General features: G+C 41.4%; 1 protein-coding gene across 1 annotated transcript; it reads right to left on the reverse strand.

Annotated features, from left to right (window-relative positions):
* Positions 1-1,098: 1,098 nt before the first annotated feature.
* LOC108678380 lies at positions 1,099-21,550 on the reverse strand. The gene is made up of 19 exons (XM_018166785.2): positions 21,286-21,550; positions 19,902-20,035; positions 18,892-19,072; positions 17,809-17,980; positions 17,343-17,600; positions 17,065-17,133; positions 16,570-16,811; positions 15,404-15,578; positions 13,633-15,099; positions 13,229-13,465; positions 10,986-12,327; positions 10,235-10,380; positions 8,883-8,972; positions 8,373-8,480; positions 7,738-8,034; positions 7,256-7,437; positions 5,886-5,974; positions 5,356-5,519; positions 1,099-4,666 (listed from the first exon to the last, which is right to left on the reverse strand). The coding sequence occupies exons 1-19, from the start codon at positions 21,402-21,404 to the stop codon at positions 4,199-4,201; spliced, it is 5,940 nt and encodes a 1,979-aa protein (XP_018022274.2). The 5' UTR covers positions 21,405-21,550; the 3' UTR covers positions 1,099-4,198.
* Between the last annotated feature and the right edge of the window lie 1,372 nt (positions 21,551-22,922).

The raw sequence follows: 22,922 nt of genomic DNA on the forward strand, positions 1-22,922 counted from the left end.
TCTGACTGCAGATCTCAGTTGTGGGGTTAAGTTATTATGTAGGTAGGATGCCTTACATTTCCCTTCTCTGTCTCTCTCTAGTCTCTCGTACGGGCGGCCAACGTCCCGTGTAAGCGATCTCTCGTTCGAGTGTCTTAGTTTCTGTTGCTTTCCACCTGTCCCTCCTTGTCACTTCCGTCTCTTTGAGATGCTAACGCTGCTTCTTTCGAGCCAGCTTCAGCGGGCTGGACATCTGAGACCTTCCGCCCCTTGTGAATAATGATTAATTTGAGACTGAATAATCGAGACCTTCCGCCTCGCTGGCGATGTTAACTTTTGACCTCCGACGCGAAATAGCTTGATAGCTGAAGCGCTAGTAAACCATTCTACTACTTGCTTACTTAGGGTGCTATTCTTATTAAATAATCGTTTCCAATGAAAGAAGAAAAAGCAATGTTTGACTTTATTTTGTCATTAGATAACCTCTTTTAGGTAAGATCGTCTTCAAGAAATCTATTTTACAATGCGCTGCACTCTGCAGGACAGATTTCTATCACTGCTTCTGCTGATAGTTACCTCAATCCTGCATGTGAGCTTTGTGTCCTCAGCTACTGACGGCAGCCCCGGACAACTTTCAGTCTCTGCCAAAGTTCTGCAATCTGTATTGACTGTACACGTACTGACAGGTGCGATCGTCACTGACCATGCGATGAGGTTTATCCTAATATCGTCTACATTGGAACCTCAAATAAATGCTGCTTAACTAGGTTTCAACTTTGGAAATATTTACAGTACAAACTTGGTTTCCGAACTCACCATGTGATCATCCTTGACAGTTCTGCCCGGACCCTAGCATAATATCGTACATTATATTATGCTCTTCCGTGTGGAAAGAGGGAGCTGTGGACCTCCTTTTGAGGGTCAGAAGAGATGTAATGTGTCACAATGTATGTAATTAATCTAATATCGGATCCTTATCTTCCCGTAACAATGGGATATGTAATGATTCATTTTTCTTTTAAGTAATGTATCGTTTCAAGTGAGCACTTTCAATCGATGAAGTTTGGGTTCAAAAGATCCCTCTCAATTGTCTAAAAGGAACGCAATGAAAGTATCTCCTGGAATATCCAAATATATTGATGAAGGTTAAGTTGTCCTTGATTGCACGAGATTGCAGCTCAATCCTTTGATGTAAATATTACAGAAAGTTTTAGCGAACACAACAAACTCTTAACGGTGACGAATATCACCAGCTCCGGAGGTAAGTCCAGAGCAGCCGTTCACGTTACACAGAGGCAGTGGTTTTTGCATTAAGCTATTTGTGCTGCTGACGAAATACTTTCAGAGATACCAGGGTGTAAAAGACCATAGCACCAAGGTCATGAGATGATGAATATCCCTTTATGTCACTCTGTCAACCAGGCAATAAGACTTCTTGAACTGAATTGTCTACAGAACTTATTTATTTTGCCGTATTTCTTGGTAAAAAATACTGGCTCTAAAAATGCCCACAATTGCAGCTGACTAGCTTACTCTGAAGTGAATATAAAATTGCGTTAAATTACAGCAGTTAAATGATCAGTTCAATTGATTCCATGAAGAGTATACCATTCCAAAGTGTGTGAGTGCATTATTTCGGGACTGATGAGGCATCGAAAAAAAATAAAGGGAAAGGTTGCGAGAATTACAGACGTAGATGGCTCTTCCTAATGACGATGAAAATACATTCGAAGTGTAATGCTTTCATATCAGTACATTCTAATTTCGTTTCGTTTCGAATTTCGTAAAAACTCGATGACAGGCAGAATATATCTTGGATGAAGTCAAGCGGCAACTTACGCCCCCAGAACGCTATTAGTTCTTAACCTGCTGAACTTTATTGAAACCATTCCTGTATTTTATCCAAATTACACAGACAGCAATAAGTATCCTTAGTCCTAACATTAAACATAGTATTGTAATAATAGTCATGGGATTTCACGAGTTGACTTCATCGTTATACAAAATTTAACCATGCTGAAGGTGACTTAATTAGAAGCGTTCTACATGTAAAATTAGACTCGAACCTCAATTGACTGAACTTCGTTCTCATTGATATGATTACAAGCACAGCTTGATGAAGCTTTCTGGTAGTCGGAATATTAAACGAAATAATGCACATAAATTTAACTGTGGCTCACACGATCGATTATTTCATCATTTACTAGGCACTTTGGACTTAGTTGTGCACTCATGAGAAGACTATTCTCCAAGAATGTATGAAGTCAACTGAAACCTCCCATTAGAGGTAGAAACTGCCCAGTTCGATGGGCTTAAAATACATGAATGACAATAAACAGCTGAGACATCAAGTCATAGTATATATCCTGAGACCGTCCTTCCATTTTCGGTGAAATATCTCGAATTTAGCGCCTGATAGTTGAAAATGTCCGCAACGCAAATGGTTTTAGTGCAAAGAAACAATACAATGACACTTAGACCAATGAGAAACATTTTAGATGGCGAGTGACAGATGCGAAGTTCGTTAACTCGACTGAAAACTAAAGAAACAATCTGCACATTTCAATGAAATTTATTTTAGAGACTATATTTATGTATATGCGTGCGATACTTTTAAATAGCATTAAAATTCATTTCAACTTAACAAAGGAAATGGATAAATGCCACTAAAATTAATAACAAACCCGAAAAATGAAGGTTCATTCCATTGCCCAGCCTCTACCGTCAATGTCAGGTGCGTCAACCATGGCGGCCATTCAGGTCTTGATTCTTTCACATTATTTTCTCCTGCTTATGGGCATTCATCAGTGAAGACTGAAGAATCTAGTATATCCAAACCTAACACTCAAAATGTGATAGTGAACCGCAAAAAACTCCTTCTTTGGCTCCACGGCGAGCACGCAGCAGAGCAGACATTAAGATAGACTTTTCTAATGAACCCAAGAGAGCTTCGATTTCACCAGCAAAGCTGAAGGCAAATGCGCCAATACTTGTAGCAGCTGCTAATTTGTGACTTATAAGAACTGAGTGCAATTAAAGTCTATAACAATATTAATGAGGGAAATAAGCTTACTTCTATAACAGCACTGAACATCGATTACGAAAAAAAAATTGAACATCTTCGAATATTATTAATGCATAAAATACGAGTTCACCAGAACCAAAACGAGGCATTCAAACTAAGTTCTCACTCGTAATTATTTAGCCTAAAACTCAATATCTGGATCTACGCCATGACGCGAGATGAGCTGCCAAATCCTCCCGCGGAGAACAGATGATAACGATTTCTTGCTCCTAAAGTTAATACTTTGTTATAAACACACACAGAAATAACTAGTCAAATAAATTTTTCCAAAATTTCATGGAAATCATGCCGGGTAAAACAAAGTAGACCCCATTTATATCTTTGCTGACAAAGCTGTGAGGATCACAAGAAACAGCATCACTTTATCACTAGTATTCATGCACCACAAGTGAATATTGAAGATTTATCCACTCGTTCCTCTCTAAAACTCCATAGCAGGAGTTCCGTTGGCTGCCACGCACCAATCAACCAAGACAGCAATTCTAGAACTGCTCATTCCATCAGCAAGAGCGATAATTTGAAGTAAAGCTTCAATGAACAGGCACTTGAGACGCGAAGCGACACTCGCATAAACTTATTCCTAGAGAAGGTCAAACACTACATAAAAATTTCATGCCCTAAATAGCAAAAATGTTCACGAATAACGCAAGTGCAGATCACCAGCACTCAAGTACGGCACGTCGGTAGGAGTTCCATACCAAATTGCACAATGTCTTATTAAATCTATCGAATATTATAATGAAGATGTTGCTTAAAATGAACTTGTTTGAGATAATGAGAGATCATTACACAAGAATAATGATTGGCCGTCAGTATCCGCGTTTTGATATCACAGTCTGCGGTGCAATCATCAGGAGCGGCCAGCGCGATATTTTACCGACGATCATGGCCAACAATCATTGTAGAGACGTTCGCGGTTGATGTTTGCAACGCATTTTCAGTACCAAGCAGCAGAAAAATAACGCAGAATCGCGCCATATATTCCTTTTCTCTCGTTACATAGAAATAATTAACAAGGCATGACGATAATAATCGAGCCGTTGAATAAGAACACATACGGGAAGTCAGTAAGTGATTACTGAATCAAATAGATCTTGGTGCAGATACGCACGTTGACAGCTCACTACATTGGTATCACTTGCTCAGGTCGGAAGGCTTTACTCCGCCCAGCAGCTCAGTGAGCGCACAGGCCGGACACGGTGTGCACGACGCCGTTCCTTCACCTTGAGCGTCTGAAGAGCTCTTGCTGAACACCTTATTAGATTTTTCTCGCTCACTGCCATCTTTGAGCTCTACGCCGAGTTCATTAGAAACTACGATTTCATTCGTATTTTTCGGAGTAACATTTTGTAAGTTGCTTGCTGGGAGATCTGAACCGTCAACAACACCAGTGACTTCAGTGCCAACAACACCCAGGCTACGAGTGACGATGTCATCAACAGAGCGATCACTGACATCGCCACGAGTGAGATGGTCCACGGACTGCCGTTCGCTGTTCTCGTCGTCATCTTGAAGGTAGCAGGAGAGAAGCTGGCGCGCCGCGGCGCCCATTATCCCTTCCATGTTGGCGCAGGCCGCCGCCAGTTCCGGCAACTCCCGCTCCTGCAACATCATCGTAACTCAGTTTTCTTCGAGAGATACATCATGAATTCCCCAATATGGGAGCCCACAATCCGGGTGCTTTCAACTAGATGTAGAGGATACAACATTTTCCAGCCAACCTTCAGTGTTAATTAATCACTTTTATTAATATATACCCTTTTATTATTCTAGATGGTACATGGATAAGTTTCCGGACTGGAAAATTGTAGAGCCTCAGCCGCCATAACGATTCTTTACTAGAACTACTATCGAGATGAAAGCAGAAATTTTTCTGTCTAAAAGTACCGAACACAAGAATAGCCAATTCAGTCGACGAAACTGGTAATTTTAATATTTTCATCTAATGACTCATATAAATTTTAAAAAATGTATAGAACTCAACTCAGCAACTAGGGTTTAAATATCTAACTTGTAAATGCTGCCGCAAGGATGGGTTAAACGTACATCCTCATATTTAAACTAGTGATGCAGCTGCTCTATGTGACATTTCCATTGAGAACACGTGGGGTTTTCTTATAATTTTCTTAGAATTCTATAACATTCTATAACATTTTATAGTTTAGAATTCTCTTAGAACTCTAAACTATAAAATTCTTAGAATTCTAAACTATAAAATTCTTAGAATTCTAAACTATAAAATTCTTAGAATTCTAAACAAGGAATTGAGACTGAAAGGTGAGCTGAGCGACCTTAAGGTCTTCCGGGGTGAAGGCGTGCTGGCAGGAGAAGACAACGAGTGAAGGGGAGGCAGCAGCCTGCATGACAGTGTCAGCTGACACGCGCAGCACTGCAGGGTCTACTACGGTCTGCAGCAGTTGTGTCTGTGAAGACTTCGGCAGTCGCAGCTTGGGGTCTGAACAACATAACCACAATAATATAGAAACTTGATCGACTAATTTCACCACTTGGGAACTAATTAACATATTTAATTAACTTGTATATGATAATCAGGTACCAATATAAAATTTATGCAGGATTCTGCAGAAAGCGGTTGTATGATTGAGTAAAAACTCAATAGCGATCCTCGCTTTACTTGCCACTATTTACGCACACGATAAACACCTGAGTGATATCTGCTCATAGGTCACGGATGTGATATTTCCGTTAGTACGCTATATAATAATTTTAAACGCTCAAAAAAGTAAGATTCTTTGTAAACGCTTTTTGAACGCTCAAAGAAAGTAAGATCTTCATTTTTGGAAAATTTTGCATGTCTTACCTCGTGAAATTCTCTCGTTCAGAGCAGCTGTTAATTTGAGGCAGAAACTTGGGGTGAGATGCGACACCAAACTGTCATCGCCATCATCTCTGAAAAAAGGCCAGTCCTTGTTAAGTTCAAGAACGAAAAATATCACACATGATATAGCAATAATATTACTCTCATGCATCTGAAAGAAGATAGATACAAAGAATAATAACATAGATCTCACGGGTTTCCTCCAGTGCATGAACATAGCCGTGTCATCGGACGTCGGTGTAACTTTTCGATGTTGTCATACGGTCACGAGCTATACGGTTAAACGCCGGTTACTATCTTGTTACAAATGAAAATTTGAATAAAGTTTCTGTCGCTGGTACTTTATTGCACTTGGTTCCTATTGTTCAATAAAACTACAGTTAACATGGATAAAACAAAAATTTTATTCTCAATAAAGAACTGTTTAAAAAGAGGCACGTTTACTATTTAAAAACCAGCGTTACAACAGATTCCTGGTTAATATACAGTTTAATGAATATTTCACGGCACAGCCACCAGATCTAGCAGCTACAAGATCGCGCGTGAGTCGGCAAAGCAGAGCGAGCTTTGGTGCTACCTCACAGTAGGGCTAGCAGGACACGACTAACGACTCACAGCCGCTCAGATCTGACCTGTCACGACATCACTATTGCTGCAGTAACGTCAGCCTCAGACGTTACTTAGGCGGCTACGCCAGACGTGGCTGTACAATTATACTTTCGGTATCCACGTTAACCAGATGGCCTAAAACGGCCAAGTCCGCGGACAAAAAGGTCTATAATTCAATATGTACTAGTATATTTGTATATTCCGGTGCGAAAATTTAATTTTCGTTTTTTTTTTGTATTTTTTAAATTTAATGAGGTGGTACTGCTATTCTTACCGGCCAACGCAATATGAAAAAAAAACTAAATCGCGGAGTTGGTCCAGAATAAATATCCTGCAACCCACCGATAGGTCATGCCGCGCTTAACGTGTTAACAAATGCACATGAGATTATCAATAGAATGCTGGTATTAAATGACTGGTACCAGTGAACGATCACCATCATTCACAGCCGAAGAGGAAAGACGTTTAAAACTGAGCAACGGAATGCAACGAGATCATTATGCTCGCAGACTCACCATCATCATTAGCTCTGTACAAATATCGAGGGAAAAATTTATGAATAAACTATTAAAATGCCCGACATTACCTTCGACTTAAATTCCATGCAACCACTTTCTCCACTGGAAAATATAAACAAAAAACTATTACTGAAGTACCAAATAGCGGACGCAAGACACTCAACTTAATACGCTAGAAGTGATGCGTTCCATACAATTAAATAAATTTGATGCTACGTTTTTTACTTGAGAATCGCAACAGCAAGATTAGGCAGCAGGGCAGGGAAGTGCAGTAGCAGGAGTTCTTCCAGCAGCCCCAGAGGCCGCCCGCGCTGCTGGAAGTACAGCAATGCGGACTCAGCAGCGGGAGCTACAGCAGCTACATCGCCGCCGTCGCCGTAGAGATCGTCTAGGTAAGTCTGCACCACCTACGAGGCAAGGAGCTCGGTAAAGTCCATTGGAAATTTTAACGGCATGTAAATCAATGGTCAGTGAAATGAATCAATAATGAATTTAAAATAATAGCAAGTAAATTACAAATAGAATGCTAAATTGAGACATAAAGATTAGACGATGCCGGTTGTACATTTCAGCCCAAGGCTGCATTAATAATGATCAACTGGAAATTTTATTATTTGATCATTAATAATCCTCATGCCAAGATCGTGACCTGTTCACTACCACAAAATAAGTCACAATTCAGGGACAGAGCGACGAACGCCACTAACCTGCAGCGCGACCTTGTCGCGGTCTCCACACTCATCCTCAGAGTCCGTGGAAAAAACTGCACCCAGATGGCACTGCATGGCTGAAGCGTGGTCCAGCTGAGCACAGAAAACAGCACCAGCTGCCTGGTGTGCCCCAGCTGCTTTGAGCTGGTCCACCACGTCAGTGGGGTCGTAGTGCTGGTGTAAGTTCAGCAGAGCGCGCTGCAAAATTTCAGCTCCGTAAGCTGCAGGAGAAGGGCTGCCGCTGGTGAGGGCAACGTCTTCAGAGAAGCGCAGCTCTCGTAACCATCGCTCCAGCTGAGTAGTCGAACAAATCAAGTATTAGCTTACGTCAAGCTTCATGTTCATAATAATTTAGTTTGAGCAAGCCAACAAATCTACATAGGGAAAATCAAATCCAGAATGTTCTAATCGTATCCGGATTATCACAGGATGCTGAACGATCTTATCATCTCGGAGATGGTGGAAATGAACAGCTATAGACATTCTCAAATCCTTCGCCACTAGAACTGCATAAATAGAAGTAGAATTTGAAGCATGTATGAATAAATCTTAGAACAAATGGAACAGACATTACATTTAAAAAGTTTCTCAAGGAAGGAACTTGAAGGATAAAAAGCTGCAAATCTGGTCACCTGCAGCGAGGTGCGCATGTCCTCCTCGAGCGGCATCTCGGGGGCAACTGACGGTAGTCCGGGCACCGGGCGAGGCACCTCCACGTTGGAGTGAACGCTGTGGGGAACCTGCGAAGCCTTCATAGTTGTAGTGTGGTCATGATCAAAATAAGAATAATAGCAGATATACCGTAAAGGAAATGGTTGATAGAAAATATGTACCTGAGTACGAGGTAGAAATTAATAATAATTAACATGAGTTTTCTTTCATAACGAAAGGTTCTCGATACAGTGAACAGTGGCCAAGCTTCCAGTGAACTCTTAAACATGAAGCAATTTCTGTATGAAATAAAGACGCAGCAACCTTAAGATATTATCAAGTGTTTAACATGAAATATATCCAGTTCTGCGTCATATATAATACGCTCTAAAGAAGCATGAATAACAGACTTTGTGCGCTCGCAAAGTTATGCAACCTCTATTATCCCAACAACATCCAGACCGTAAGACTCGCCCCACTCCAGGAATCACCTTGAGTATCCTCTTAGCCGTCTTGAGGGTGAAGACGCGCACAGGCTGTCCCTTATCTCCGCCAGCACCTTTAGCAGCCATGCCGCCCAGCTGCGCATAGTTCAGAAATTGAGAGAAAATTGTGTTACGAACTTTAAGCCTGACATTCGTGATTCTTTAGCAGCCATGCCGCCCAGCTGCGCACGGTAATGCCGAGAAATAGTGTTGAGAATTTCACGCCAGACATTCGTGATTCTTACATATATTTGATACATAACTTGCGATGAACTATTAAAAAGACTTCTTACAGTAAATATTTGGATCCTCAACATTTCATAGCCCGATCGAGCTCACATGTACACATTATACGTAACATGTGCGAGTTTGCGTATATACATATTAATCAATCGTATATTTGTGGGTGTGCTTCAGTTAGTTAGAAGAGCGGCTGAAACATCGTCGTCATGTATCGGCTGCTCTTAGGACATCAGCTGTGGAGTTGAAATCCTCGCAATTTATTCGACTGGCACATCACGCATTCGCATCGTGTTGCTGCTGTCATGAATAAAAATTTCGTCGTGGTTCTACCTGCTACTTGTCACACACACAACCTCCTAAGCAACACCATTAAATTAACTAAGTATATATATATTACTTTTTGAATAACAGGTTGTTTGCATGGAGCCTAGCATTGGAAATATTCAGAGGCTATTACAGCGCAAGTCCACAATACTGATCGTGTTGGAATATCGCAGAGAACTTGGTGGACGGAATCACCATATTGGAAGGCTCAAGGCTCAAAATTTTGAATCCAATATTAGATTGCCAAAATGGCTTGCTATCTTTTAAGCAGTAATGGATGGCCTTTCCTCTGCAACACAGAGTTCACAGTCTAGTACCTCATACGTCGTCAAAAACATCAACTGATTTGAAATTCAATTGCCCATCATTATGAAGAGACGATGATATTTGCAATATTATTAATAAGTTAGACGTATGAGGTACTAGTACTGAAAAAAGCAGCAGAGAATGTTTCACTCTTCTTTTCATTAGTTTACCAATTCATTCTAACAAATCGCTCAATATTCTACAACAAAAACGACCACAGCAAGAGAGAACAATTAGTTTATCATGACAAAGAATAGACGACATTCGTCCTCGATAGTTACTTACAACTGGATCTCGACATGAAAACCATATTGACATGACAGATTAAAAGCCGAAAGCAAAAGTCAGGTAAGGTGATTCAAACTGACGGAAAATTTATACAGCGCTCCCACTCGGATAACGCATACTGACGATGGGCAGACCTCCGTGATAGTTATCAAATAATTCATATTTTCGAAAAGATTCTCTTACTACTTGGTCGTTACCTGCGAGTGAAAATTAGATCCAAACCCCCAGACTTGGCCGCTGTCGTCAGCGACCAGGGTACAGTCGGCGCCACAAGCGACGGCGGTGACGACGAGCTCCTTCATCACGGCCGTGGGGCGCGGGCTCTCCTGTCGGTTGCCCGTGCCTGCAACCGACATAAATATTAACTAATTTGCAATCATATTGCCAATTTATTGAAATTAGAGAGGATCGTATGTATAGTTTAATTAATACGCTAGACAGACTTATTCCAAACCCCAGCGACAAATTAAACAATTGCACAAAAGAAGAGCGGGAGAATTTCGGTATATTTGCATTAAAATTTAATATGAGATCATAAATAAAAATGAAGTAAAGGTAACAGAAACTAATAATTTTAACGAGAAATAAATCAATCTACGGAGGGAATTCTACATTAAAACAAAATTTTCGATCTTAATGATGTCAACAAATAAAATAAAAACAAGGTATATAATTGAAATGCACATTTCATTTGGTCGTAAAAAAAATACTAAACAGTTACATGCGTATCGTCGTCGGAGGAAAAATTAATTATTTTGATTCAGAAGATAATAAGTCGCCAAGACTTTTTTCTAAAACTACCAGTTGACCGTGGATTCGTCCACACCTACACGGTGCTCAGCTTACTCCAAACTGTAAATTTGGACAAATATTTATTTATGATTCATGATACTGAGAATAATAATTCAGTAAATAATACACGAGAATCTTGACAGTATCGCGCCTCACCGAGCTGGCCGCAGAGGTTACGTCCCCACGTGTAGAGTTCTCCTCGAGTCGTGAGCAGCGCTGAGTGCTGAGCCCCAGCACTAAGGTTCTTACATTCACCCCAGTTGGGGGGCATGGGCACGAGGGTGGGAAGAAGGTGGGCCATGTCCTCAGGGTCACACGAAGGGACAGTGTTGCTAGAACTAACTTCTCCCACGCGCCATAACCTGCCGTGTTTCTCAGAAGATAATTTCGAACCATTTATAGGTGAATGAACTGTAGCTTCATCCTTGACACAAAGCACATCATTGCAAGAGCGATCGCTGGTATTGGCATCTACATCGGGCGAGTCTTGAATTCCACTTCCTGCAGGAGATTCACTCTTTTCCGATGGTTTAATGCCCGAGGGTTTCAAATTTAACGGTGGGATTTGTCGAGCTTGCTGACCATGAGCGCCCGGCACAGAACCGTTGGGAGCGGCATGAGCACACAGGACCAGATTCGATAGACCAGTTGACTTGTTATCCACAGTTTTGTCAAGTCCTTGGGTATCAGTGCAGGTTTTCGGAACAGTTTCACCGTTTTTCTGTCCTTCTGCAGCATCCTCTTGAGTCTTAGCTGCTCGTGACCGTCGCTGGATATGAGCCTGAACTTTTAAAGCGGTTGGATTGCATCCCCAGAACCAAATTTCTCCCTCAGTCGTGACACACAAGTTGTGGAAGTAGCCAGCAGCGAGATGGGTGACTGGCGCAGGCAATGATACTCCCTTAGGGGAGGTAATCTTGTCGAGGTTACCGGTGCCGCACTGGCCGTACACGCTGCAGCCCCACGCATACACGCAACCTTTGTCGTCCACACACACCGAGTGCGCGTAGCCCGCAGCGATGCCCACGACATGCCTCTTGCGCAGCGCCGTCACAAGCGAGGGTTTGTTGCGGTCCTCGACGTCGCCGTGGCCCAGCTGACCATGCACACCCCAGCCCCACGACAAGACCCTGCCACTTGACGTGAGCGCGAGCGAGTGGTATTGACCACACGCCAGGGCGGTGACCGAGGACTGCAACAAGGCAGGGGCGCACAGCAACACAGGACGCAGGACGCTGCCCGGGCATCCTGTGCCCACTTCCCCGTACGTATTGCTGCCCCAGCCGTACACTCCTGACGTAGTGAGGGCAAGCATGTGGCTCCTGCCGCACGCCACAGCCACGACCGACTTGTGGGCCAAGCCCTCGACCAGAAGAGGTTCCATCAACTCCTCGCAGGCCGCGGCGCCTCCTACAGCCGCTGCAGGAGCGTCGTCAGGAGCGTGGCGCGGCGATAAAGGCGAGCTGTCGCACACTGGCCCGTCAGGTTCGTTCAGGGCCTGAATAAATGCAAGACAAGTCTCAGAGATTACATATTTTCCGCTAGTTTCAAAACATTACTTCGAAGACACCATGTTGTCTTGGTATTACGATGTGTAATAAATTCTTTGAGACAACCCCCAAAGAAAGTGCTTCCAAAACATTGAATACAAAAGTACCCAAGTCTCATTATTAGAACATATAAAATTTAGACTCAGCAGTATTACTTCATACAAGAAAATAGGGTTTGCTCTCAGACTGATAACTTTAAAATTTTCTCTTAGGGTCAACACGTTAGCCAAGCCGGTGTCTGTCAAACCTGAATTACGAAAATCAATTAAACAGCCCATGCAGAACAACTCCACTAACTTCATCTTCGTATATGTCAACAGAAAACCACGACAGAAAGAAATTATCGCTGCTGCATCGTTGCAGTGAAATGGATAGAGATGCCGGTAATTGTCCGCCTAATTGCGGCACAAGCTACCGAATTTCAGGCTGCCGTGCCTGGTAGGGAGAGAAGTGAAGGTGAGGGGGGCAGTCGAGCAGATCACAGATGTCACTCCAGAATGTGTTATGGTGAGAGTGGACAAGATGAGTGTATGGTATGGTGAGTGTGTTATGATGAGTGGACAAGGTTACCTTAATTTCAGCCATGAGTGGGGAAGGTTACCTTAATTTCAGCCATGAGTGGGGAAGGTTACTTTAATTTCAGCCAAGAATGGACAATGTTACCTTAATTTCAGCCATGAGTGGACAAGGTTACCTTCATTTCAGCCATGAGGTGACAAGGTTACCTTCATGTCAGGCATGAGTGGGGAATGTTACCTTAATTTCAGCCATGAATGGGGAAGGTTACCTTAATTTCAGCGATGAGTGGGAAAGGCTACCTTAATTTCAGCCATGAGTGGGCAAGGTTACCTTAATTTCAGCCATGAGTGGGGAAGGCTTCAGCTGGGGTCGTAGATGAGCGTCAGCATTGTTGTCATCCCCAGCAGGTATGCGGCGCGGTGTGAGCCCCAACCCCAGCACCCCTCCTTTAGCAGCTCCCCAACAGTAGAGGCGGCCATTGAACGCGGCCGCGCTGCTGCTGAAGCCGCAGCACAGCAAGAGCTTTCCTCTCGGCAAGAGATCACCTCCCGCAATCGCGTGACTAGGCTGAGAGAAGGAAAAAGCTTATAATAACAAGGATATTTGCAAGTTGAAAACCGCTACATTTTTCAAGATTATTTCAAAGTATAGCTTTACTAACTTCAAAAACACGGCTAAGTACTGAAACTCATATGTTTCATCGTGTATAATATTTCTGTATTTGATTTTCTCACCATAGCCGGCGCAGGCAGAGCGGTGACGAAGTCAATTGCAAACCGCCAGCCGCGCAACGCGTTGATGCGTATCAGCAAACTCAGGAACAAGTGAACGACGTGGCGCAATGAGGGAGGTCCCTGCTCAGCCTCCAGGTGGCAGTGCTGTGTGTAGGGGCAGGACGTGTAGACCTGAGGACTTGCGAGGAAGGCGGCGAGGGAAGGGTGGCTGGGGTCGTAGAGAGAAGCTAGTCTCAGGAGAAGAGGAAGGGACAGGGAAGGTAGGAGTTGCAGAGACTTGTTGTAGTGCTTCCAAGCAAGACGATGCTTTAGCATAAGCACATTCCTGAGCATGGGGTCAGTGAGGCAGTGAAGATAGCCGGTCTCCTGATCACGATCCACGAAGCAACTCACTGTTAAGTTCTCTTCAAAAGGCGTGCTGCAATTCCAAGGGTTGTCGGACTTGCGACTTATCAGCGGCAACGTACAGTTGTCTAGCAAGACACAAAGTTTTTCTAGCAAAAGACCGCGCGCAGAACACAAATATTGAACAACTTCCCATCTCCAAGCTTCAACAGCCAAGCACAAGCAATACAGAGGATCATAATGAGGATTTCTTTTAAGGAAAACTAAAAATTTTGTTAAAACAAACTCGGATTGAAGCGTTTTGTTGACAGCCGAATGTGCGGCAGCTTTTCTTGGCGTTATAGTTGGACTAGAAAGGCATCCTCTAGTTGTTTCATTTGTTATACTATTTGATAGGCTAATCTTAGACTTAACGGGACTAGTTTCCTGACTAGATAATTGGCTGTGACCTACGCTAACGCTATCAACGTTGCTGGTTACGTTATTAACATCGCTCGTGCCAACAGCACCAATAGCAGCGCCCTCAATCAGCCTTACGTCACCCGGGACACTCTCTTCAGCGTCACGTCCATTCACGATCTGCAGGCTGGAACCTTTTAGATTATGAATTTCGTTCGCTTCGTTCATCTTCTTAATGCCACTTTCAATAAATTGAGATCCATCGATTGTTTGAGCGTCTGCAAGAGCAGTAGCTGATTTGGGATTTTCGGCAGCAACTGAGAGAGCTGAAAATTTGGTTTGTACTTCTTCGTCGCACAAGCCAGCCGCTTCAGTTTGAACTTTACTCAAAGGCGCGTCTTTCATCTTCGAAACACAAGCCAAATCTTCCATACTTTTTATCAACCCATTCGATTCTTCATTTGATGCGTTGCCGATGGTGAGACCTGAGTCCCCGACGCGACTCTCCTTCATATACGCAGCTTGGGCTTCTGAGAGAGACTCTTTGAGTGCGCACAGCTGGCCTAGGAAGGCCACCACACTCAGCGTCGACAGTTCCTGCTTGTCCTCAAGGGATACCTCAGCGGTGCAGGGCGTCCCCGAGAGCAGCTTGCCAGCGTAGCTCAGGAATTCTGTCGTCAAACCATAGAGGGCCAGCTTCAGGGCGCAGCGGGTGTGGGAGAACTGAAAACGTGCATCTTCATTAGTGAACAGTATTGAAAAATTGCAAGTAGTTTCGACTGATTATTATTGTCACTCCGTAACTTTTATTTAATTTACGTTTAGCAAGGTACCTACACCAAAAACTTAATAAGAGTGCAATAAAGGAAACTCTTAGCAATCAAATATTTCTTGCAACAAATGACCCATTATCTGAAATAAAAGGCATTTAAGTCAAAATACTAATCGACACAAAAGATGTTCAGCTATGACATAAAACCCAGCAAATAATGCTGAATGGCTCACCCTGACAAGAGAAAAAGCTCACCCTGGCATGTTTGTAGAGCACGAGAGCTGAAGCAAACTTCTTCTCCCTGAGCCTGGCGTCAGCGGCGACCTCGTACAGGGCGGCGTCGAGCGAGAAGACCGCGGCGAGACGGTGTGCCACCTCAGGCTTGCCACACCCCACCAAGTGCTCCATGAACACATACTCGGCGCTCTCTCTGTGTACGAACTTAAGTCTATGTACACGACAAAAACAATGTTGTTGTAACACTACAACATATACATACTCGGCACTTTCTCTGTGTACGAACAAACTTAATTCTATATACATGACAACAACCATGTTGGTGTAATGTGCTCCATGAAATTATTTCTAGTGCTCCATGAAGACATACTCGGCGCTCTCTCTGTGTACGAACAAACTTGCGTCTATATACACGACAACAACCATGTTGTTGTAACACTGCAAGATATGCACTACATATACGCTACAACAGCCATGTTGATCTGTGTACAAACAAACTTGCGTCTATATACACGACAACACCATGTTGCTGTAACACTACAACATATACATAACAACAATCATGTTGATAAGAATGTAAATTAAGAATATATTTTCCTGGAAAATAATGTGTGTGTGTCGTCCAGCATTGGTCAGATTTTATAGGCAGCCATTATTGAAAGCTAAGTCAGAATGAAACAAGAACATCGGGACCAAAATGTTCCAGCGCTGTATTGTGAGAAGTGTCTATTCTTAAAAGACTTCATTGATGTTAATTGAGATGAATACTGCAAGCTCCATTCTAACTATTTAATGAAAGAGAATGTCAGCCAGCGGCTGTAGTAAAGTTATTAAATGAACAGAGTTAAAAAAGACCGGATTAAAAGCCTTTACTGAACTTGAATGAATAGCGATCGCAAATAGTTCAAAATACGAGCTAGGTAACTTTACAGTGGGGGTAAAAACTTTAAATAAAGTTCAACATTTCATCCATTCTCGCTTTTTATGTTTCTACTGACAGATATTCAGTAGATTTATAATAAAGAAATTCAATTATCCTACGATCGAGGAATAAGACGCCGTTTACTGAAATATTAGTAAGTAAGCTTCCTTGATTCGAAATTAGGGCCACACCATCATAATCTCAATAAGTTTAGAATAAATGTCGCTGAGTTATGAAGAAAACTCGGACACGGAGAACTCACACAAGCTGCAGGACGCACAAGCCGCGGTTGGTGACCACAAGGCAGCTGGGGGCGTAGGTCATCTTCCTGCCAGCGAGAAGTTCATCCACCTGCGCATCCTCCTCCTGCTCCTGCTGTAGAGTCTCCGGCAGATCAGAGTCTGATTCGCGGATGTGGTTCACTGCTCCAAAGGGCAGCAATCGCAGGATCTTGTATTGCTCGGGTAGCTCAACGACCTCCAAAACGTGGTCTCTTTTTGGGCCCTGTGCATGAACAGGTTATAAAACCTGCCTGTCTAGCACTGCGAGATCCGAAATAATTGTTCAGATTATTTAGTGAACTGCTTAGCGATCACATTCAATATCAGATTTTATCAATTATCAGATAAACTGGTTGGCTAGAGACTCACCTCATTTATGCAAATAATATTGAATAACGCTGGTATGGTGATGTTCAAGCTCATCCTAACATTAATTAGCAATCAGTAACATGCACAGATCAGCCTTCAAATAATACCTTGACATCCACCGCGCCTGCAGCCTCGCAATCAGCGGGCACAGCAGCAGCACTAGAAGCAGCAGCAGCAGCACCAGCACCAGCACCAGCAGCACCAGCACTAGCAGCACCAGCAACGGTAGTATCACCAGCAGCAGCAGCAGCACCATAGCGCCATAATCATTTTTTAAATTGCATAAAAATTATTTCTCTGAGACAACTACGGGAAATATTGCGCAGATGTTTAACTATGAAAATCAGAAGCTCCCAAATAAGCTTGTTCCGACACAAAAAATAACCTTGAGTGTATTGCGGTTGGTGTCGTGCAGAGATATGAGGTACGAGCTGTTGGAGTACTGAGGTGCAGCTATGAGGTCGCCCCTCTCAGGCAGCCACGAACACAGCGGCTCTGGTAGACAACCACCACCACCATCGCCACCATAGGGCTGGTAGACGCCATCACCTCCATCAGGCTCGTGGAGCTCCAGAGGGAATAGGAACCTCCGACTGCGGTGCTCCAGCAGCAGATGAAACTCATGGCCGCTTTGATCACGTATCTTTTGGAGAGTACAATATTCATTTTACAGATAATATATTAGTCTAACATGTCACTTCTGATCATTAACATTGAAATCAAATTTTTTCTTTTTTGGTAACTAACTTACACAATGGATAGTTAAAGCTAAAGTATTTCATTGCAGACCCTACCATTAAATGCATCAAATAAATTGATTCAAGGTCAGGAAATGAAGGCAAGGGACTCACGAGGAGGTTGGTGGTGTCGAGGGCGTTGTCACTGCAAAGGGCGAGGGAGGCGACAGGCTGCGTGATGTAAGTGCCTCCCACCTCGCGCCCTGTGGTGAGCTCCACCATACACAGCTCCCCCAGCACCGTCCCTATGATGGCTATCTGCAGGTCTCCTCCTGATGGCTGCCACCTTGTGAATAAGAAAGACTCATGTTGAATATTGTGGCATTTAAATGCGTCAAGGACATAAGTAGGTCTCTTAATGTAATAAGAAAAAACAAAACACCATCACTGTTGCAGGATATTGTTCTTTTGGAACTTTTAACTACTTGGGATGCTTCCTCTTTTAACTAGAAAATGGAGTAAAATTTATTTCATGTTCCAAATGAGATGCAAATGTCAATTTACTGTTTGATGATGAACCACTTACGTATTCAGAAGTGCTTTTGTCACTAAGTGTTAAGTGTTAGTGAAAAAGTTAGTGCCAAAGTTTCAAGAAGAAACAGTTCAGGCAATTGACTTACTTTCCTAACACAAGTAACAAATAAAAAAGAACCTTAAAACATTACAACAGCAGATGAGTCCTTGAACAATTCAAAATTTCAGAACTTCAATAATTTACCTGCTTTAACATGTTTAGAAAGGACACCTCATAAGTTCATAGCAATATTTTCCAAAGGACGGCACATCATCAATCGGTACCATTGGCGCGATCTCTCAACAAATCAATAGCGTCAAGTCAATGTTCCAGCACTAATGGTGCACATCTATCACAGCAACTAGCACTTCAGGATTGAGAGTTTGCTAGGACCCTTGGCAATAGAGTGCCACTTTCTTGCATGAAGAGTCAAAATGGTTTCCGCACAACAGCCTTTTCTGATAAGTGACCTCAGGATGAACTTTTTGAGCTGCATATTTCTTTTGTATCATAATTAATCTTCAATACCTACATCAACCAAATTATGAAAAAATCCACATTAACTTCATCCACAAATTAAAATATTTGAATTGCTTACCTACTAGTAAAATTCAACTATATTTTAACAGAAATAAGAGTTAGCCAATGAGGCTGAAATAATTGAAGAGCATGAGAAGACTGACCAAACAAGAGCAGAAGGTTTGGCTCTGCTACCACAAGCTGGTATGGTGAAGACCTCATCCAAGATGTGCTCAGGGTAGACATCCTCAGCTGGCAGTGCAGGCTTCCCAGCCCGATGTGACCCAGCACCACTCTCGGGCCACAGGCTCCACAATGGCAGCACATACAGGCTTCCATTGTTCACTGAAACATGATCAATTGAATGTTTCGCACCTTGGGAAAGTATTCAATTGAAATTTGTCTTTCATCTTGAATAATATTTGTTCAAATCAATTGTGTAATAAAGTTATTAGGATTTTCTCATTGTGCAAGTGCAGAATACAAAGAACAGAAGACTGGTGGTGGTGGTGCTTATTTATTCTAAACTTACTGCCTTTCACAACTGGTTACAGCCAAGAATGACATTTACACTACTAGTATTTTATGAACCATAAAATGGGGTGACTTGGACCATTTTTTTTAGGAAATGAAAACCCTATAGCTCAACAAGTTCTTGCCTTAGGAAAATTGATTTGGTAGCTCTTTATGTACAATTAAATCAACTACAAATACAATAAAGATTTATCTTGCATATTTACTATGTGACTTTGTATCACAAAAAGTATGTACCTACCAATGCTAAAATGTTTTATGTCATCCTGTTCTCAGAAACTTGTTAATTTTTCAAACTTGAATCAGGCTAAAATATTAATAGGACAAAATTAGTACATACAAAATCATAATTGAGCAATAGTTGATAACTCTCAAGAAATCTTCTCAAAAATACCATACAAACATTTTTATTGACATCTTTAACAAGTATACATTGACAAGTAATTTCAAATTCCTCAAAAACCTATAGCAATAATCTTGAAGATAACTGGTGATAGTCTAAAATTTGCAGTGATGCAAGCTTTGTATTATGCAGAAATATAGGATTCATATTTTCTCTTAAAAATGTTCTCATTCATGCATAAGCACATCAGAAAGAACACTGAGTCCCTAATATTGAGCATCCATTTGCTCCACAAACCAGCTATGAGGAGATGCTCAGCAGTGGGGCTGAAAGCGAGTGCATTAGGCAGCAGCAGAGGGTCTGAGGTCCAAGGTACAACACAGCAACTCAGCTCCCCTTCTCGCAGCCGCTGCACCACCACTCTACCTTTGCTATGAAGTGTACAGGATATGTTAATGCTGCTTAAATCAAAATTAAACTTTCAAAGTGCTCATTTATATAAAATGGGAGTTATTGATATTGCACTCAAACTTCCCAACACAATATTTGATGTTAAAAATTAGTTCAAATATATAGGTATATATTTATATACAGGGGTTGGACAAAATAAAGAAAACACCTTACATTTTGACATGTTAATTTTTCAACATGTTATAAACAATGAAAACATGATATATTTTTATGTTTCATTGTTGCTGCGAATTGATATTTTATCCTTGCACAAATATTTTTAGTTACTTTTTGTTTCTATAACCTAACCTAAAATGTATATATAAATGGCAAACCTCTGACTTTCAAAGAGGCCATAATTGTTGGTGACCATATGGCAGGTGCTAGATTGACAAAAGTTTTCCAAATGCTCAATGTTTCTAGAGGTACACTCTCAAAAGTAATGACTGCTTTTGAAAGAGAAGGGAAAACATCATCAGCAAAGCACAGCAGCAAAGCACAGGTCTGGTCAAAAGTTGAAGTTGTCTGAGAGAGACTGTCAGTACCTGAACCTATATCAAATTGTGAGAGATAATCAAAAGGTAATGGCTGTTAAAATTACTTCAGGCCTCAATGGTCACCTACAGAACCCAGTTTCCATAAAGACTGTCTGCCAAGAGCTGTACAGATCTGCCAAGAGCTGTACAGATCTGGATTCTATGGAAGAGCTGCAAATAGAAGCACTGCTTCTAATTGCAGCCCAGCAGCGTTTCCACTGAGAGTTCAAGCACTGTTTTCAGAAGAGAATGTCATCTTTCAAGATGATAATGCCACAATCCATACAGCCAAAATAGTTAAAAGATGGCATGAGGAACATTCTAATGAAGTTGAGCATCTCATTTGTACACCACAATAACCGGACCTGAATATTATTGAGAATTTATGGTCGATTTTAGAGATGCATATCAGAAGTTGATTCCTGCCACCATCATCTTTTAAAGAGCTGGAGGGAGTTTTAACTAAAGAATAGGTTAGAACTCCTTTGGAAACAACTCACAATTTGTATGAATCAATACCTAGGAGAATTGAGGCTGTAATTATCACAAAAGGTGGACCTACCTACACCATACTAAAATATATTTTGTGGATTTCTCAGATGTTACTTTTATATTGTTAAACCTCTGTATCTCAATTTCAAATAACTGCTTTATTTTTTTAAATAAAAAAATTATAAATTCAGCAAATCACTTACCTGGTTGTGGTGGCCACAACAGACAACCGAGGGGCAGAAAATGAAATGGAAATAAAAATTTCTTCATCTTCAGGAAGCCCCCCCAGAATTTCTATAAGTTTAAATAATTTTTTATCCATAATGCAAAGTGTCACAAATCAGTAATGAACATAAGAAAATGAAAACAAAAAGATAATGATAGAATAGAGAACAAATAGTTAAGGTGCATGGCATTCATCTGCAGAGCTTTACTAGACAGCCCTGTTAGATTCAGTTGCTAAGCCATCTGTAAGTGAGGAAACATATTTAGTTGTAATTTAAAGCATACTTAACATGAAAACTAGAATATTTTTCCATAATACATGTTAACAATACATTCTACATACTATCTATATAGACAAATAATAGTAAATTCCATCCGTGTCATGGAAATTAGAGGAAGGAGGGGTAATAAGAAATATGAAGTGCATCATTTCTTGGCACTAACTGAATCTGAGCCATTTTGTAATGTTAGACAGAAATTTTCCTAAAGTTGCAGAAAAAGTTATTATTTCAATGGTGATTTTCCTAAGTTGCAGGTAAAAATAAGCTGTTTTTCTTATCTTTCAATTTTTTAATGAAGGAATAGAAAAAAGTCCATAAGAATGAGTGAAATTGGCCAGATTCACTGGCGTTTTTGTCTGGGTCATGGGTGGCTTCTGCCCAATTTTCCAGTTAGGAGTCTCAGTATGGAGTTTGGGAAGAGACTGGACTGGCTTCCTCCTGAAGAGGAGTTTGGGATGCAATTTGTAGGAGGTCAATATCAAGGCTGGTATCTTTGTTGCTTTTGGACCACTAATCCTATATAATGATGAGCAATACCTACCGTCAAATGGGGTAATACTAATAAGGGACGGTTTCTGTCTTCTGTGTTTTTTACTTGTTTATCATTTATTGATATATCACCATATTCATTCATTACCGTATTATTGAAGTGATATTACCGTATCCATAAACATGCCATTGAACATTTACAACAACCTTGTCCACTGCAAGCTTCATATCATTAGCCGTATAGCATTTCTTATGTATCTGGAAGCTTACAGGACGGCTTGTAATTTCAGACCATTTTAATTGGGCTAAGTGATTTCACTATTAAAAAAGATCATAAAAACATACCTGAAACAGAAAGAAATGTTTTAGTAAGAACCATCATATGTTTTGGAGAAATAAATCATAGTTCAGGATAATTGCTTCTCATTCTATGATGCCCAGTGCACAATTCTATACATGACATTCTGTGAACAATTTTGTGATGGCTGATGAATGGCAACTCTAGTTGCCACCTCCAAAAATGGTTGTATTATTCATAATATAAGGTAAATTTTAGTTTTATAGTTGTACACTGCATCATACACATTCCATACAATTACTGAACAAGAATTGTTCACCTCGGTTGATCACCCTTCAGTCAGTTGACCTTTCAACTACAGGCGGTCACTATGTTTATGATCAGGCCAGTACCAGCCCACAGAAAAGGCTATGTTCCTATTGTTTGTGAGTAAATATTTTATAATTCTAAGTGTTGAAATGATGGATTAGGAGTCTAGTAGTCAGACAAAATTCATAAATGGCAAAAACATTAAAATTAAAGACAATATAAGCTAAATCATACATGG

Source organism: Hyalella azteca, unplaced genomic scaffold (assembly GCF_000764305.2).
Source record: "Hyalella azteca isolate HAZT.00-mixed unplaced genomic scaffold, Hazt_2.0.2 contig14447, whole genome shotgun sequence".
NCBI classification, from domain to species: domain Eukaryota; kingdom Metazoa; phylum Arthropoda; class Malacostraca; order Amphipoda; family Hyalellidae; genus Hyalella; species Hyalella azteca.

Bases quoted from the DNA above. Each gene is read 5' to 3' on its own strand.
- LOC108678380 (XM_018166785.2), bottom strand. From the start codon at position 21,404: ATGGATAAAAAATTATTTAAACTTATAGAAATTCTGGGGGGGCTTCCT. The intron at 8,973-10,234 runs GTAACGACCAAG...AACTATGCGCAG, and splicing joins GATCTAATTTTCACTCGCAG to CTGGGCGGCATGGCTGCTAA. The intron at 7,438-7,737 runs GTTAGTGGCGTT...CTTGCCTCGTAG, and splicing joins GCGACAAGGTCGCGCTGCAG to GTGGTGCAGACTTACCTAGA.